The 18,258-nt window shown below is 33.9% G+C and overlaps 3 protein-coding genes and 3 non-coding genes across 7 annotated transcripts; 2 read left to right on the top strand and 4 right to left on the bottom strand.

The window, feature by feature from the left end:
• Nucleotides 1–837: 837 nt before the first annotated feature.
• LOC7490670 (aldehyde oxidase GLOX) lies at nucleotides 838–2,884 on the top strand. Its single transcript, XM_002301961.4, has one exon. It carries the CDS (start codon nucleotides 1,072–1,074, stop codon nucleotides 2,743–2,745), a length of 1,674 nt encoding a protein of 557 aa, XP_002301997.4. The 5' UTR covers nucleotides 838–1,071; the 3' UTR covers nucleotides 2,746–2,884.
• A 3,043-nt stretch (nucleotides 2,885–5,927) lies between these two features.
• On the bottom strand, nucleotides 5,928–6,940 carry LOC7490669 (histone H3.3). The gene is made up of 4 exons (XM_002300690.3): nucleotides 6,773–6,940; nucleotides 6,532–6,608; nucleotides 6,362–6,452; nucleotides 5,928–6,269 (listed from the first exon to the last, which is right to left on the bottom strand). Exons 1-4 carry the CDS (start codon nucleotides 6,842–6,844, stop codon nucleotides 6,099–6,101), a joined length of 411 nt encoding a protein of 136 aa, XP_002300726.1. The 5' UTR covers nucleotides 6,845–6,940; the 3' UTR covers nucleotides 5,928–6,098.
• A 4,534-nt stretch (nucleotides 6,941–11,474) lies between these two features.
• LOC7479698 (protein BASIC PENTACYSTEINE6) lies at nucleotides 11,475–14,750 on the top strand. 2 transcript variants are annotated; one of them, XM_002301960.4, is made up of 4 exons: nucleotides 11,475–11,645; nucleotides 12,949–12,993; nucleotides 13,189–13,363; nucleotides 13,488–14,750. In XM_002301960.4, exons 3-4 carry the CDS (start codon nucleotides 13,295–13,297, stop codon nucleotides 14,427–14,429), a joined length of 1,011 nt encoding a protein of 336 aa, XP_002301996.3. In that variant the 5' UTR covers nucleotides 11,475–11,645; nucleotides 12,949–12,993; nucleotides 13,189–13,294; the 3' UTR covers nucleotides 14,430–14,750. The 2 variants fall into 2 exon arrangements, with proteins under 2 accessions (XP_002301996.3, XP_024451553.2); XM_024595785.2 differs by having other exon boundaries at nucleotides 11,477–11,645; nucleotides 12,944–12,993.
• Nucleotides 14,751–16,829: 2,079 nt separating this feature from the next.
• LOC112326704 (small nucleolar RNA R38) lies at nucleotides 16,830–16,914 on the bottom strand. Its single transcript, XR_002980634.2, has one exon. It is a non-coding gene; the product is annotated as a small nucleolar RNA R38 (small nucleolar RNA).
• An 89-nt stretch (nucleotides 16,915–17,003) lies between these two features.
• On the bottom strand, nucleotides 17,004–17,091 carry LOC112326714 (small nucleolar RNA snoR20a). The gene has a single exon (XR_002980644.1). It is a non-coding gene; the product is annotated as a small nucleolar RNA snoR20a (small nucleolar RNA).
• A 70-nt stretch (nucleotides 17,092–17,161) lies between these two features.
• On the bottom strand, nucleotides 17,162–17,238 carry LOC112326712 (small nucleolar RNA snoR64a). The gene has a single exon (XR_002980642.1). It is a non-coding gene; the product is annotated as a small nucleolar RNA snoR64a (small nucleolar RNA).
• Nucleotides 17,239–18,258: the final 1,020 nt, after the last annotated feature.

The following is an 18,258-nucleotide window of genomic DNA, read 5'->3' as shown; positions in this document are numbered from 1 at the left end:
ATTTAAAAAGAAAATTATATATATAGTTTGATCCCGTACGCTGAATCTAATTATGCTAATTGAAACTCATTTTGCGAGTGATAATGTATTTAAGAAGAGCACCCTACTATCTATTAGGGTTGTATGTTATACTCCCTACTTTTTCTATTTTTGTTTCTTAAAAAATTATTATATGATTAAAACATTAAAGTATTTTTCTAAATATTATCTATTAAAGTTCATTTTGAGAGGGATAATGTATTTAATAATAATAATAATAATAATAATAATATAACAAATCAATATTCAAAGACCTTCTTAATCTTTATGAAAACTAAAATATGACAATATCTCTATCCCAAGAAATTATTGACTTTTTATTTTTTTTCAAAAATTATCACATGGTCAAAACATTAAATATTTTACTGAAATACTACTGATTAAATTAGCTCATTAAAAATTATCATATGGTTAGAACATTAAGTATTTTCCTAAAATACTAATGATTAAACTTCATTATACGAGAGATAATATATTTTAGAGAAAATGAATAAAAAAAATGGTGACATGACATATCAGTTAATAACCTTCGTAAATTAAGAAAAATGACAATATCTCGTCTTAAGAGATTTGTAACTTTCTATTTTCGTGGATCTCAAATTTTATTTTTTCCTAAAATAGACCTGATTAAAGCCCATTCCACTACCACTAGAAAAAAAATAGAAACATATATACGAATAAAAATTATGATACCATATAGTAATTAATTAATTAATTACATTCTTATAATATATGTGTAAATTCATGACAATCTCTTATCTTTCACCGCTTGCTCTTCAATTCAGGTCCGAGCCCAAATACACCCTTCTGCTCATCTCCAACTCGATCGCAAGTTGGATATCTTGGCTTTCAAACAAACTCATCGTTTTCACTGAACAGATTACCACCAGAATCATATCCCACGCGATATCAAAGCGTGTGGTAAGTACTGGTAACCTCTCGGTTCAGTCCAAGTCCAGACAACCTTATTATTTATAAAAACACCCCACATCCGACCAAACCATCACAACTCATCACCACAGACAAAAAAACATGTCCCAGCCATCAATGCCTCGTTATACTTCGATAATTTTCTTCCTCTTCTTGCAACTATTCTTTGCTGCTCAACCATGCCACCGGACAGTGACCTACGCTGCTGGCGGCGGCCTGTGGCAACTCTTGCAAAATAGCATTGGCATAACAGCGATGCATATGCAACTACTCAGCAATGACCGTGTAGTAATCTATGATCGAACTGACTTTGGCAGGTCGAATCTTTCATTACCAGATGGAAAATGTCGGAATGATTCAAGTGAATTAGTTATCAAATATGACTGTACTGCTCATTCTGTTGAGTATGATGTTTTGGCTAATAGATTCAGGCCACTTATGGTCCAAAGTGATGTTTGGTGTTCTTCAGGGGCTGTGGTCCCTGATGGGAGGCTGATTCAAACCGGCGGTTTCAATGATGGTGAACGTAAGGTCAGGATTTTTTCTCCATGCAATGGGGCTGATTGTGATTGGGAAGAAGTTGGTGATGGTCTTAAGGCAAAAAGATGGTATGCCACCAGTCATATACTGCCAGATGGTAGGCAAATTATTATTGGTGGCAGAAGGCAGTTCAATTATGAATTTTATCCAAAAAGTTCTGCCCCGAATGTTTACAGTTTGCCATTTCTGATGGAAACTAATGATCGTGGCATAGAGAACAACTTATATCCATTTGTTTTTCTCAATGGTGATGGGAATTTATTCATTTTCGCCAATAACCGAGCTATACTGTTCGATCACAAGACTAATAAGGTGGTGAAGACTTACCCCGCAATACCTGGAGGCGATCCACGAAGCTATCCAAGCACAGGCTCGGCAGTGTTGCTTCCATTGAAGAATTTACAGGCTTCAACTATTGAAGCTGAGGTTTTGGTGTGTGGGGGTGCACCAAAAGGGTCTTTTGCTAAGGTGGAAAATGGTACTTTCGTGCAAGCTTTGGATACTTGTGCCCGGATCAAGATAAACGACCCTAATCCACGATGGGTAATGGAAACTATGCCTACAGCTAGAGTCATGGGCGATATGACATTGCTTCCAAACGGCAATGTCTTGATCATAAATGGAGCTGGCGCTGGTACTGCCGGGTGGGAAAAGGGGCGAGATCCGGTCTTGAACCCTGTCCTCTACCGGCCAGACGACGCGTCAGGGTCAAGGTTTGAGTTGCAAAACCCGAGTACAATACCAAGAATGTACCATTCCACAGCAATTTTGCTTCGTGATGGCAGGGTTCTTGTTGGTGGCAGCAATCCCCATATTGGATATGAATTCACCGGGGTATTATTTCCAACTGAATTGAGCTTAGAAGCATTTTCTCCATCATATTTGGATCCAAATTTTGATGATTTGAGACCAACAATTGTCTCATCATCTGCTTCCGAAGGTAAAAACATTGGCTACGGACAAAAATTGCTGGTAAGGTTCAAAGTCACGAGCAAAATAGTAACAGATATGGTCTCGGTGACAATGGTGGCACCAGCATTCAATACACATTCATTTTCTATGAATCATAGATTGCTGGTGCTAGGGAATGAGAAAGTGACCGTTGTCGGCACTTCAATTTATGACATTCAAGTTATGACACCGCCTTCCGGTGATCTTGCACCCTCAGGTCATTACATGTTATACGTGGTTCATCAAGAGATTCCAAGTGAAGGCCTATGGGTCAAAATTCTGTGAGTACTGTTCATTAAGAGTTATAGCTAGATTCATAAGCTGGTTTGGCATTTTTCTTTAATCTGTACACATTTTGAGATAAGATTGGATTAATTGAATCTCCACACATATAATTAATTTACAGCATTTTACTATTTTGGCCCCTCCCTTTCTTTATCTCATGATTAATTTTGTTTTAATCAATGGATTATACATCGAATAATCCTTTGTGGAAGATAGAAGCGTGAAAGAAAAATATATTCTTGTTAGTACTGAAATGGCAAGGTGGTAAGCAAAAAGCACTCCTCATAGCAGCAGTTACGTATAATATGAATTCCTGACGTGGGAAGGTATAAAGGCGCCTTCGATTCATGAGGAGGGTGAAGCAATGCATCAGCGTGCAAGGTATGTACAATATTGGTTCTGAGAATGTATGAATACGAATAACATGAGATACTTGTACAACCGTATCCATTGCTTCATACACGACATGAGATATATACTTGTACAACCGTATTCGTTCCTTCGAATTGCATGAGAAAAAAAGGCGGGGGGGGGGAGACAAGCACTGTTGAGCATAAGAGTATTGAATACAGGAGAGTTTCTTTTTTCTTTTTCCTTCACAAATTAAGGAGAAATTCAAATATGAGATGTTAAAGAGATTTATTGCTAAAAGATACAAGAGTCGTTCGGAGTCAGAACAAAACCATGTTTTGGGCTAATTTGAAAGTTCAATGGGTACAAGCTAGCTAAATGGCAAACCAAAGGCGATGTTATGACTAGGAATTCGTTTGACATTGTCATGTGATATGGTTTGAGATGTTTTATGCATGCTGCAACTTTAAAAATTGTTTGGTTTTCATTGTTTAAGCCAATTAGTCATCAACTTACTAAATTACTTCCTTTAATAGAATCTATGCATATCTTGTAGGGAAAGAGGTAATTAACTCATAACTGAGGAGTTCCTTTATACTAAACAAAACAATATTGCATTATTAGGACAGCATCAGTAGCATCCAGAACAATAATAACAATTAAAAAAAAGGGGGGGGGCTAATATGGTTGAGGGGGCAAGGGAGGGGCAAATTTCTGCGTGCGGTGTCCTTTCTCTCTTTTCTTTTCTCACTTGAAAATGTCCAATCCCTTCTTGTTTCTTATTGTATTTTCTAACCTCTCTCTCTCAGTCACATGCATGTTGTTTTGATCTGTTTTTATTATTTAAATCTTGACATTCTGATTCCAATGATATTAAGGCAGCTGAGTTGTCTTTATTACATTGATGTCTTCTCCAGTTGTAACTTTCATTTTGCTGGCGATACCTGCACCGATAGGACAAGATCACAGGCTTTGTTCATACAGGTCTTAGATTTGGTGTTAAGGAATCACGCGAAGGAAGGGACAATCAGCCATTATCTAATCAGCTAGCCTTACAAATCGTTTTATATGAGAACAAATGAAAAATGAAAATTGCTTAACACGGTGCGAGAAAATATGATGTTTTACCGATTCATATATGTTGGATTTTTCTATTAGTTTGGCTTTTCTTGGTTGAATTCAACTCATTTCTTCTCTTTCACGACGTATTGCAAATGAAAATTTTCTATAAAAGGAAATGCGTCAGAGTTATAATTCATTTGGTTATTTGGTACATACTATATGATGTTAAAATTTCATTGTGAAAGTTTGACTTGTCAACTAAAGAACAAGGTTCAAGTGCTCCGACTAGAAGTCTGTTCAAACTAAACTTCAAGCCCGCTTGCGATCTAATGTAAATGTGCAACTGCCCCCATAATGCCAAAGAGCAACCATCAAGAAGTTTTTGTCATAAGAACTTCTGGAATCGAGTGGTCCCGCTACAGAAGAGAACAGTTACCATCTTGCTGATTATAGTCCCGCCACCAGTGAGAAATTCAATGCGGCATGCACAACAGTACAAAAATGTGCAAAAGAATCAAATACGAAAGAACAGCGACAGTTGGTGGAATTAAAGTGAATCGTCGCACGAGCCATGCAATGCAAACTCATGCTGGGATAGGTTCTAGTGGATGGCTAAATATGCCATTCACGTGAATCAAAGGATTTTTGATATAAAGAAGACAAGCAATTGACAGGACGGGGTTATTATGCGTCCAAAAGAGAGTCCATAGCTGTTGAAGATAAGCATGCTGGAGAGTGGATGTTAGTGGAGTTAGTGTGTCACGGGATTTCAGGACCTGATTCCAAAAGTTCACGGGCAGGTCTGCCGATAAAAAGATTGCAGTCCATCTTCAATATTGTATTGCTGCTCGGCAAACGGAATGAGTTAGTGAAAAGTAAAAACAAACACCGCCCGCCTTCATCAACCAAATCATTCTCCGCTTGGCTACTGCGCAGATAGAAAGATAAAATCCAAACACCTAAATGAAAAAAAGCTGTGAGCTCATACTGGCCATGGGCCAACCTCATTGGAAGTCCATCTAAATTACATAGGCCTAACACCGAGCCTCCTTACAAAATGGACTCACCAGGCCTTTAGCTTTAATCGACCTGGTTCGCCAACGAATTCTAAATCGGTAACGTGATCAGAGAGGCGCGGCAATGGAGAATTGGTGACGCAGAAGTTGGGTATTGTAAAGGATGGAAGGCGAGACCACGAACTGTGTTCTCAGGCTCTCTAAAATCAAATGCTTCCATAAATTGTTGAAGACTTTCGAACATAAAATTTCTCTACAAGAAGTCCATCCACATCCCGTTTCGGTATAGGACTGGACCACCTTTCATCTACTGAAACCTTGGGGGTTTAATCCCGAGCCGTAATGGAGGCTTCTAATCATTATTTCAAGAAGGACGCCCTACTTGACTCTGGAAAATCAGTTCCTCTACAGGTTTAATATGACGGCGCAGTGCATTATGTCCTGACGGGCATAGCAAGGCCGAGGAAAACCCTTGCCAATTCCTGGCAGAGTACATTGCTAATAGAGCAGCACTAGTTGCCTATAATTTTACACTCTAAATCATCTGTGCGATCCAAATGTTGGGTTCAAGTATCTGCCCCGTCATATTTTATGCTGGCTATGTAGTGTAACAGATCCTCAGCTTAACACAAGCAAGTTCAACAAACAAACATTTAAGAAATGGCAAATACATTAGGAATTTAGAAGGATCAACCACTCCAGACAGCAGCATAACCAACTATCATGAACTATCATGAACAACACCCAACAATATAAAAGAAACCAAATTAAAGGTCGAATTCACATAAAAATTTGTCCGCTATACTTCAATTAACCTTTCCACAATAGTTTAATAGTATCAAAACCCTTCATTGAATTGAAGCTAAAGAACCTACACTAATTGTATCAAATCCAATGAACTAATGCATCCAATCAGGGAAAAACTTAGGCCCGTTCACCACGGATTCGCCTAGCGAGCTGGATATCCTTAGGCATGATGGTGACTCTCTTAGCATGAATAGCACACAAGTTGGTGTCCTCAAACAGACCTACAAGATAAGCCTCGGCAGCCTCCTGAAGTGCGAGCACAGCGTGGCTCTGGAACCTCAAATCAGTCTGCCAGAACAAACAAACACGTAAAAATCAATCACCAGGTACACAAATTACTTAGATAAAATCAATTAAACCACTTAAATCAGTAACAATACCTTGAAGTCTTGAGCGATTTCACGAACAAGGCGCTGGAATGGCAACTTGCGGATCAAAAGCTCAGTGCTCTTTTGGTACTTTCGGATTTCACTGTTAAGGAAAGAAAGTTGCAGTTAGGGTTTCACAGAGATGAGATATGAAACAATAAAAAAATTAGGGAAATCGTTACCGTAGAGCAACAGTTCCAGGGCGATAACGGTGAGGCTTCTTGACTCCACCGGTAGTAGGAGCAGATTTCCTTGCCGCCTGTATGACATCAATTAATTACCATTAATCGAGCAAATTAGGGACATGGCAATTAAAATTAAATCGTGAAACCCTAGGTTTGGAAAGAAGGATACTGCAGGGACTAATCAAGAGCATGATTTTAATGATAATTAAAAACCAAGGGAAACCCTAATGATACGGACCTTGGTGGCGAGCTGCTTCCTCGGAGCCTTGCCGCCGGTTGATTTGCGAGCAGTTTGCTTTGTACGAGCCATTTTCTTTCGAAATCGCGAGGGATGAAAAAATTTGCTGTTTGACTTGGTGACGAATGCACAGGATTGGATTTATATAGTGGCAAAATGGAGAATTAAAACTAGAAGAACGGCTGTGATTTGTTTATCTTATTAATCGACGAGGATCACCAAAAGCGAAATAGTTATTTTGATTGGCTGTGGTTTGCAAAAGACGATTGCCAGCGTGGACGAGTTGTGTTTCTTTTGTGAGATAAAACCCAATGATTCAGCTTAAACCATGTCGAAGAATTAGATTGTTCGCCAGTGCTAAGCCGCGATTTTCATCAAATTTTTTTGAATACATAAAAAAAATAAAATCAATTTTGCTAATATTTCTTTTAAAAAATATATATTATAAAAATTAAATTGAAATGACTAGTAAAAATATATTTATTTATAAAAAATTAAAATAATATTTTAAAAAAATAATATTAAAATGATAAAATATTGAATTAATACGCGTTAATCTGGGTTAACCTATTAAATCTGCTATTTGAATCATGAAATCATGATAATCTCATTTGAAGTAAATCAAAATAAATTATAAAACTTAATTATCAATGAACTTAATATTAAATAATACAATTAGAAAAAAAATTAGCATCAGTTAATTTATCAAGTATGTGACTCGAGTTATGAGATTAAAATAACATTATAGAAAATAAATATGTGACTCGAGTTATGAGATTAGAATAACATCATAGAAAGTAAATAAAAAAATAATTCGAGTTAATTTGTCAAACCCACGATCAAAATCAAAAGACTGTGATAACTTTATGAAAAGCAAATTAAGACAAATTATGAATATAATTTTCAATATATTGAAATTGAAAAACAAATCAATATAAAAACAAGACATGGTAAAATGATATTAATTTAAACGGGTTAACTCACAAAACACACGTCTCGAATTATAAGATTATGATAACCTCATAGAATATAAACTAAAATAAATCATGAAGTTTAATTCATAACGAATCCAATATTAGATGGTAAAATTGAAAAAAAAATAACTAGGAAAAGACAAAAAAAAAGTTCGAGTTAACCAGACCAGCCCGTTAAACCTGTGACTCAAGTCATGAAATTGAGATAACTTTATAAAAAATAAATAAAAAAAACATGAAACCTAATTATCAATCAAATTAATATTGAAAAATAAAAAAAACTTAAATTAACTGAGTTAGTTCATTAATCTCATCATACGAGTTATGAAACTAAATTATTTTATAGAAAATAAATCATAATAAATTTTAAAATTAATATTTAATAAATTAAATATTAAAATATAAAATTAGGAAGAGATATAGATTAAAAAAAAAAACTCGTCCTTAATAGTATTATGTGAAATGACGAATAATAAAATCAATACCTCCTTTACTTCATACTAAAATTTGAAACAACTAGTTGTATACGAGTTTTTAAAACGACATCACTGCTACGATACTATAACTGTAGTAATCCCAGGTTAATTTTAGTTTTTACTGTCCCCTGAATTATAATTTGCCCAGAACCCGACTCAGCTTATTTCCATCATACATGTGTTTCGTGTTATTACTCCTGTAAAAATATTTTTCAATTTAAAATATAATAAATTATTGTTTTATATGTATATATTTTTTATTTTTTAATATTATTATATAAAAATAATAAAAAAATATAAAAAATATTAACATAATACTTTTTAAATAAAAAAATTAAAATATATTAAAAAATAACAGTTGAACCACGTTACCAAGTAGAAGAGCAAATCCAATAATGAACTGATTAACCTTCAACTGGTAGAAGAATAAATTTTATAGTGTACTGATGATTTTATTTGTTTTTGTGTTTTAAAAATATTTTATTTTTATTTTATTTTTTTAATTTGTTTTGAATGTTTTTAGATAATTTTGATTTGTTAATATTAAAAATATTTAAAAAAAAACATTACTTTAATTTATTTAAAAATATATATATTTTAAAAAATAACTTCCAATGCATTACCGACATGAATAACAAATCCAGTAGCGAACTGCAGGGTTTTTATTTTTCCTCCTGATGTTTCCCTTCAACCTTTTTGTCACGTCAAGATGATCGCGGCTGTTTGGCTCTTTTGGCAATTTTTGGCTAAAATTTCCGCTCCCCATGATGGTCTTGGAGAACGAATTTGTTATTCTGTATGACAAATATCGGTGAGTTTGAAAAAAAAAAAATTGTGGTTTTTTTAAAATTCATTTTTTTATTAAGATGAAAAACAAATTTAAACAATAAAAACCAAATAAATTTTAAAGTCATGTTTGATCCGAAAACAAATCCAACCATATTACAAGAGTTGCGGTTACTTTTCAAAGTATTTTTTACTTGAAAATATATTAAAATAATATTTTTTATTTTTTTTAAAATTATTTTTGAAATTGCTGCAATAAAATAATTTAAAAATATCAAAAAATTATTAATTTAAAATTATTTTTTTTAATTTTTTAAAATTATTTTTAAAATACAAAAACAAAGAAATAAAAAATATCACGCAGCTGATTTCTCTTCATGGTAGCTGACTGCTGCTTTGTTGCCCCGCCTGTTTTCCCTTCTTTAGGCAGATGTTATGTAAGCTAAAAAATGAAATAAAATTTAATACAATTTTAAAAAATAATTACTCTAAAAAAATCAAAAATTACCAAAACCCACTGAGTCAGCTTAAACCACATCCTACATGGAAGAAATTAAAACGACTTGCTGTTTACCAGTTTTTTAAACGATATTTTTGCTTTAATATTATGACTGTATTAATACCTAATTAATTTTAGCTTTTATTGTCTTTTTAAATCATAATTAATTTATTTCCAATATATTTGTGTGTTTGATATTACAGTATAAGTATTTTTGTAAAAATACATAGTTTTCAATTAAAAATTTATTAAAATTATATTTTTTCATATATATTTTTTAATTTTTTATTTTAACACATCTAAACCATAAAAAATATATATATTTTAAACAGTTTAAAAAGCATTTTAAAAACTAGGTTGAACCGCGTTAAAACAAAGTGAATTTTCTTTTTTTTATATCTAACATGTCATCAAATATCATCTTGCTGTGTTATTTGACAAGATATTAATTATTGATTTTTTGATGATTAATTTTAAAATCATTGAACATCTTCTAAAAACATATTATTTTAATATTTTTTATATGATAAATATTTTCAATTATATTACCAAATCCATATCCTACTCATTAAGACAAGTAGCAATTGTTTAAGAAATTTGTATACAAACAACGTAAACATTCGTATAAAACGGAAAGCATTTTTTCACATTCTAATCATGAATGACGTCGGACATCGCAACTTGTAATTGATGAGCCTTCAACTGACACAGCTAACACATTGAAGACAGATGATTTAGGCTTGAGTTGTCCACGATTGTAAGCGCATGCAGTTTCTCTGATGTTTCCCTTCTATCTCTTCGTCATATCAAGATGATCGCGGCGACTGTTGATGAAACCTTGCACGCAGTGGTTAATTTGCAGGTGCCTTGCTCATTCTAATTTCTGGTTTGTAGATACCCAGCAAGTCAAGCGTAGAAAGCAAGGAAAGCATTGATCAGAAGCTTGATTGTGGGTTATGCATGTCTTGGCTCTTTCGACACTCTCTGGCTAAATTCTTCGTTCCACGTTTAGATAGAACGATTTTGTTTTCTTGCATGACAATTATCAGAGTAATCCCAGTGAATTTGAAGGACAATGCCACTCTCTGTTGTGTGTAAATCCAAATCTTGCCCATCAGATCACGTACTGCACAGGCTAACAAGATTCTATGGTAAAATATTCCCCCTTTAACTTATTAACATGTATTATAAATTTGGATTTGAAAGGTCAGGTTTGAGAAATGCAGTAAAATTATAGTTTTTTTTTTCAAATCCAATTTTTTATTAAAATGAAAAACGGGTTCGATCAATGAAAACTATATAAATTTTAAAGTTATGGCAAATCACTTTCTTCTCGGGGTAGCTGACTGCTGCGCCATTTATGTTTCCTGAGTTTATTGCTGGGATGAAGATGCTATTTGTTTTTGTATTTTAAAAAAAGTTATTATTTTTTTATTTTAAATTATTTATTTAATGTTTTAAAATAGTTTTGACATGTTGATTTTAAAAATATTTTTTTTTAAAGTAAAACAATATTATTTAAATATATTTTTAAATAAAAAATATTTTAAAAAATAATCATTAATATACACCCAAACACCGATAAAATAAATTCTCAAATCCCCGAATAACAGTAGTCGTAACTTGTCGCAGCAAAGGTGGAATAAGTTAGGGGCATTGATTTTATGTTTATCTGTTATAATTGAGAATACGAGAGCAAGAAACATCATTGTCGTGTGTAATAAAAAAATGTTCAACGCGGTTCTTATGATGATAATCCCATGTACCCTGTACAGACGCTAACGGGGTAACAAGTTCCGTGTTGTATTGCGGCCCAAATACTAAATGGACCAAAACGCAGTGCATTGGGCCTCATCAAACATGAACCGTTGGTAATCCCGCCTCAGTAACTAGTTGAATTTGTTTTGCCAGAAAATACCGTAGAATACAATGGAGACAATATAGGTAGAAAAAAAGAAACAGAAAAATAAAATAAAATCAAAATATCAAGACAAGACAGACAGGTAAAACTACCCACTCATTAAGCAACAAAGCAAGCAAAAATTTCCTTGCCTCTTCCTCTACTGTTCCTTCCGCAGATTTGGCATCCTCTTCACCACTTAGGGTTTTCAATCTCTCTTTCGGTCTTGCCTCTTAAAGTATGCTTGGATTCTCTCACATATTCAATTTCATCTCTCCACTGTTTACTTTCTTTACTATCTGATTAGTCTTTGTCTCTTTTTACGTACCTTTTTGTTATGGCATTTCCGGTTCCTGGTGCTTGAAGTGGATTCTTGGTGCATTTTGGCAGCTGTTGCAGCTTGTTTTTGTGTTCATTTTGTTTGATTTTGGGTTTTGATTGTGTTTAAGTGTGAAAATATGCGTGCTTCAAGGGACTTGGTGGGTTTTAATTTGTGGGGTTTTTTGTGTGGTCAGTGTAGAAGTGATGGTCAGTGGACAGGCGGATTTTGGAAGATTTTTTTTTCTAAGGATTAATTCAATGTTTTGACGTGTTAGGCTCATATTAACATTATATAATTAGAATTGGTGTTTGACCAGAGGCAAGATTGAATCTTTGTTTAATTTCTGGAGATAATCAGGATCCCACTTGCTAATCTGTGTTTCAAAACTCAGTCTCTAGTACAATTCTTGTGTTTTTTTCAATGAACTTTAGCTACCATGCTTGGCTATATAGATGATACAATGCTCACTGTTAGGAGGTGCTTGTGATGATTTAGAATCATTTGGTGGGTATTGGGCAATTCTTCTGAATGCTTGTCACTTGGTCTAGTCTGTTTACTAGAATAAAGATTTGTGGCTTGTGGAAAGCTAGTCCTCTAGATGATGCTTGAAGCAGTGAGGGCCAATGGTCATGGGAATAAGCGTGGGTGGAGTTCATGGTTTGAATTCAAGATAGCACCCCCTCCTTAGTCCTTGCAATGCAGAACTAGGAAGAAACAAATTTGCGCACTAAATATTGAACATGATGGCAATCAGTATTCCTTGAATGGTCTTTGACAATATACTCACTCCTTACTCTGCAAAAGGACTGGTTTGATATTTGCATATTTCTGTTTTAATGTTCAGTTTCGCTGTGAATATGTGCAATTCTGCTTTATTAGTGTGCTTAAGTTGTTCCTGAAAGTGCCCTTCCCTCTCTCTTTCCCTTACAATCTGACATCATTTGATCCAACAAGGTTGAATAAAAAACATCCATGTGTAAGGCTGTAACCGTGAGAGTGTGACGTTCCTATTCTGCAAGGTTAAATAACGTTAAAAATTATTTAACCTGATTTAAAAAGGTTAAATAATTTTTTCTGTTCTTGCATATTGTATCTTTGGGATGAAATTAAGATTGAAGAATGCTGTTCCTTGTACTGTAGTAAGAATTGTATCTTGTTGAAAGGTTTAGTTTATGGTTCTGTTGATCTGGATGTATAATACGTTTAACATGCAGGAAAGGTTTGCAAGGGAATGGGTTTTTACTTGCGATTCGAATTGCACATGGTAATTATGTCACTGCTCTCCTCGTTCTCACCTTTAGATCAGAATTCTCTTTCCCGGTTGTTTTTGCACAAGGTCTTCTACACAATATATATATATATATATATATATATATATATATATATATATATATATATATATGCATGCAATATGCCCTGGAAACAATCTCTGAATTATTTTTCCTGCTTTGAGATACAGGATTTGTAGCCTGGATAAGCGATTCAATGCTCAATTGACTGAGCATTGCATGTACACTTGGGGTTTTTAATTGTTATCTGCAATTACTGCCAACCGTGAAGCTGATATGGATGATGGGGGGCATCGTGAAAATGGCAGGCATAAAGCGGATCAATATAAAACAGCTCAGGGCCAGGTATCCGAAAGCAACTTTCCGCTGACCATATGATAACATGACTACAATTGTAGAGTATGTAGCATCTGATTTTTCTTACCATTTGCAGTTCTTATTATTCTTATTTTTTCCGTTGTCGTTGCAGTGGCTGATGCAACCACAGCCATCCATGAAACAGATCATGGCCATCATGGCTGAAAGAGATGCTGCCATTCATGAGAGAAATATGGCTCTTTCAGAAAAGAAGGCGGCTATTACTGAAAGAGACATGGCATTCCTGCAGCGAGATTCGGCAATCGCTGAACGAAATAATGCCTTGCTGGAGCGAGACAATGCTATCGCTACTCTGCAATACCGGGAGAACTCCTTGCCAAGTGGTAACATAACCACCTGTCCACCTGGATTCCATAACTCGCGTGGGGTGAAGCACATGCACCACCAACAGCAGCAGCATACACATCATCTGCCCCACATGAATGAAGGTCCATATGGTACTAGGGAAATGCAGACAAGTGATGCTTTGCCAGTATCACCAGTTGCATCTGAGGTTGCAAAGCCACAGCGGGGTAAACGACCAAAGGATGCTAAGGCAACACCATCTAATAAAAAGACTTCAAAATCTCCAAGGAAGGTTAAGAGGGAGAGTGACGACACGGACATGTTTGGGAAGTCACATGAGTGGAAAAATGGGCAGGATATGGACGGTGGAGGTGATGATCCAAACAAACAGCTGGCAGCATCTAAGTCTGACTGGAAGGGTCAAGACCTTGGGTTGAACCAGGTTGCATTCGATGAAACAACCATGCCAGCACCCGTGTGCTCATGCACTGGAGTCTTCAGGCAGTGCTACAAATGGGGAAATGGTGGATGGCAGTCTTCGTGCTGCACAACCACCTTGTCAATGTATCCTCTACCTGCCGTGCCCAACAAGCGCCATGCTCGTGTTGGTGGGCGGAAAATGAGTGGGAGCGCTTTTAGCAAACTGCTTAGCCGACTTGCAGCTGAAGGCCAAGATCTGTCAAATCCAGTTGATCTCAAGGACCATTGGGCCAAGCATGGAACTAATCGCTACATAACAATAAAATAGATGAAGCAATCTGCAAATCGATGGATAAAACATGGGAACGGCAAGTAGTCTTCAGTTAGCTGTATGTATCCGCAATTTTTCTTATCTGCTGTGGGAAAATAATGATTAGATAACAGCCATAATGCAGGCTATCGTGTAAGTGTCACCGATCACATTTCTTTCTCCTTCACATTGTCTTAATGTCATTGCTGACGTAAAGTGGGGGTGTATTTGTAGTAATTATCCTCTACCTCTAGTTAAATGTAAAGGGTCCTTCCTTTAAGCTGGTCCTTTAAGCTGGTGTTAAGCTCTTATGAATAGAAGTTCCATGTTATAACAGAATCGGTTATCTAGTTATTCGAAATCTTTTTATCTGGTATGGTTGATTGATCTTCTGAAATGTTAGAAGTTCGATAGACCAGAAGTTCTAGGAGAGAAGACATGGCATTCAATCTTTGCCAAGAACGTGAATAAATTGCCAGGAAAGTGAAAAAAATTGCAAGATAAATTATCTGCATGAGGCTGACCATCCTTCTTAGTTGCTGGAAGTTGTATGAATTTATATCAGTCTATAATATCCACAAATTATCCTACGCATCTTATAGCTGCGCAATGAGTTTCTTGCTTTACATGAATCCAATTGTCAAGATATACGCGGAGGGTTATCATGGAGAAGTTAGACCACAATCATCCACCAAAAAGGTCCAGACTTTGAACTCAAAATGCCTCGATCTCGGCAGACATTATTATTACAAGCTTTTCAAAGGGAATATTTTTTTTTATTTTGAAAGAGTGATGGTAATTTAAAGTATTTTTTACTTGAAAATACATTAAAATAATATTTTTTTATTTTTTAAAAATTATTTTTATATCAGCGCATCAAAATGATCTGAAAACACTAAAAAAATAGTGTGGTTGCAGTTGCTTTTTAAAATATTTTTTATTTGGAAATACATCAAAATGATTTGAAAATAATAAAAAAAACATTAATTTAAAATAAAAAAAAATAAAAAAATTTTAATTTTTTTAAAAACTTTTTAAAACGTAAAAATAAATAAACAGGAACTAGTGAAGACTGATGTTTTGTAGTCGGGCTTGGGCCTTCTTGGATTCGAACTGAATTCCTACATAGTTTCGAATTCATTATAACAAAAACTAAAATAGTTGTGTTTCAGTGTGCAAATTGTAGTAAAACTACCATGCTCTTGATTGGAAAAATGTTTTAGGGGCAAGGAATTTGCACACTGAAACTATGATTTTGTTTTTGATTGGAAAAATTAGTTAGCTTTGTTTTGGGGCCACCAGGTACTCATTAGTCATTAAAAAAAAACAGGGTTAAATTATTATTTTTTTGCATTTTTATTCCACGGTATATTGTTACCCTTGACAACAAAAACATTAACCTTTAGTCAATAGACTTTTTTGCATTTTTATTAGTCATTATTGCAATTTTTTTTCTTCACTCTCCATGAGAATTTGTATAGTTAGTTTTTCTAACTGAATTTTACTTTAAAATTAAATTAAATTAATTTCATCTCTCAATATTTAACTTTTTAGATGTTGAGTTTCTAGGTTGAATCCAAGTAGAATTTTACAAGTTACAAATTTAAAGATTTAACCCAGATTTATAAAGTTTATTCAGGTTTTTTTTTTATATAGGTTTTTTTATTTCATCATATAATATATTATTTTGTTTTTTTATAAAATTTATCCTTTTTTTGAAAATAATAAGGGCTGCTTAAAGTATTTCTTAGATATTTATTACATTTTAAGTATTTTAAAATGTATTTTGTTTTTAATTAAATATCTTGATTTGTTTTTAAAATAATATTTTTTAATTAAATTAATTACATAAAAGTACGCAGATAATCGATTCAGGGATATAATCAATACCAGTTACCAGATGCAGTCATTACAGAAATCTTAGATTTTAAAACGTTGAAATCACATAAATATTATTTTTTTACCGCAGCATAGAACACCATTTATATCTAGTTCTCGCTATTGTTGAATGTCTATGAAAAATATTTCAATTATACGCTATTAGCTTTCTTGGTATTCTCACATCTAGAATTCAGCGTCATCAAGGAGTACTTTCACTTGTCAAATTTCATATCTAATCCTTTGATCGCAGGGCCACGGTTAACTATAGTTGATTCGTTGAAATTTTCCAGGAATGCTTGTGGCAAGGCAAAAATCGAAACATTTCTGTTCAAAATGGCTTTAAAGAGTTACTGTAAATCTAAGTTCAGGATTACATGGGAATTTTTGCGAAAAAGAGAGGATGACAAAAACTAATCTGCTGGCTAACGTAAAAGAATCAAGCAAAGCACACACAAAATTACTTTTTTCCCCGGTTAATCAGACCACTGATGAGATTAAAACAATTTATAAGAAAAAGCTTGTAAAGAACTCTACAGTTTTAGTGTCAGATTCAACAATAATCAGCATGGATGAATCAGACAGGGATAACTGTTATTTTTTATGTTTCTCATCATGCACAAAACAGTAGAGTCCAGAGCCAGTTTTTAGTCTTCGAACAAGAAGATGGAAAACAAAATCTTGAAAACAAAATAAAAAACTAAAACTATTCAAGCCTCAGACCGTCCTAGTTCATGAATTTCAACAGTTAGGCAGATCCATAGGCCTGCTTTCAGTGAAAATCAGAATTGTCATCATTGGCTGACAGCACAGTAATTAAAAAAAACCCATGAAAGCTGAGACTTGAAGACATAAAAGCAGAAAGATAGAGAGCATCAGATCTTCCTATTCAAGAATCTAAATCATAAGAACCCAAATAAGTGTCTGAGCATTCAACAATTCAAAAGATTCGTCATTTGCCTCTCCAGATTGAAAAAAAATAAATTCAAGGAATTGTTTAAAGCAATGCAAAAATTAGAGGAGGGGAAGATAGAGGGGGTTTTTGGTGAGGGTGAACGGCGGTTTAGGGCTGGGTTTTTCAGAAAGCCATTAGTGTCCCTTTTATAGAGGTTCTTCACTAGGGTTTTTTCTCGACAGTGAAATAAATGGAGCCGTAAATATTATGTTATTGCTGTGTGATGGATCCAAGGTTTTGTCTGGTGACTGGAAGCCTGTGCGTTTAATTTCACGGGCTCATGGGCTCGTAAATCGGGTCCTGTATTTAGGCCCATCTGGTAAGCTTTATAAATGGAATGCAAAGGAAAAAGGAAAAATGGTACCTTGGCTTATTATAACCGTTTTTTTAAATGTTTTTTTTTTAAATATTAAACTAATATTTTTTAAAAAATATATATTATAATACTAAACACATATTTATATACAATTATATAGCCTTTGAATTATAAAAAATAGAATAAAAAAATATTTTTCAACTTCTATCTGATTCAAATGAATTTTTTTGTACTTTTTATTTTAATTTATTAATGTTAAAAATAAAATTTTAAAAAATAAAAAATATTTCATTAAATTATTTTTAAATAAAAAATATTTTAAAATATAACTTTTATACAACACGCCTAACACTTATTAGCATTAATAGATATAACTTTTGAATCAAAACACTTTCAGAAATAAGAGAAAAAAGTTTGATTATTAATTTTAGAACCTGTGGAATTAATCGAGATACATACAAGTTGATCCGAACATTCATATTAATTAAAAAAAAAAACTTTGGAAAAAACTTCATAGATTTAGTGCTAGATTTAACAACAATCAACACGGATTCAATTTTTTTATTTTATGCTTCTCGTCACACACCAGCACAACAGGGTCCAAAGCCCCATTGCACAATTATCTCTAATCTAGTCACGACAAGTTATCTTGATTGATAATTTTAACGATGTTTATGTTTTCATCCTGAAATTCTAAA

The sequence above is a fragment of the Populus trichocarpa genome, chromosome 2 (assembly GCF_000002775.5).
Source record: "Populus trichocarpa isolate Nisqually-1 chromosome 2, P.trichocarpa_v4.1, whole genome shotgun sequence".
Lineage (NCBI taxonomy): Eukaryota > Viridiplantae > Streptophyta > Magnoliopsida > Malpighiales > Salicaceae > Populus > Populus trichocarpa.
This window is presented reverse-complemented; position numbering and strand designations above follow the sequence as displayed.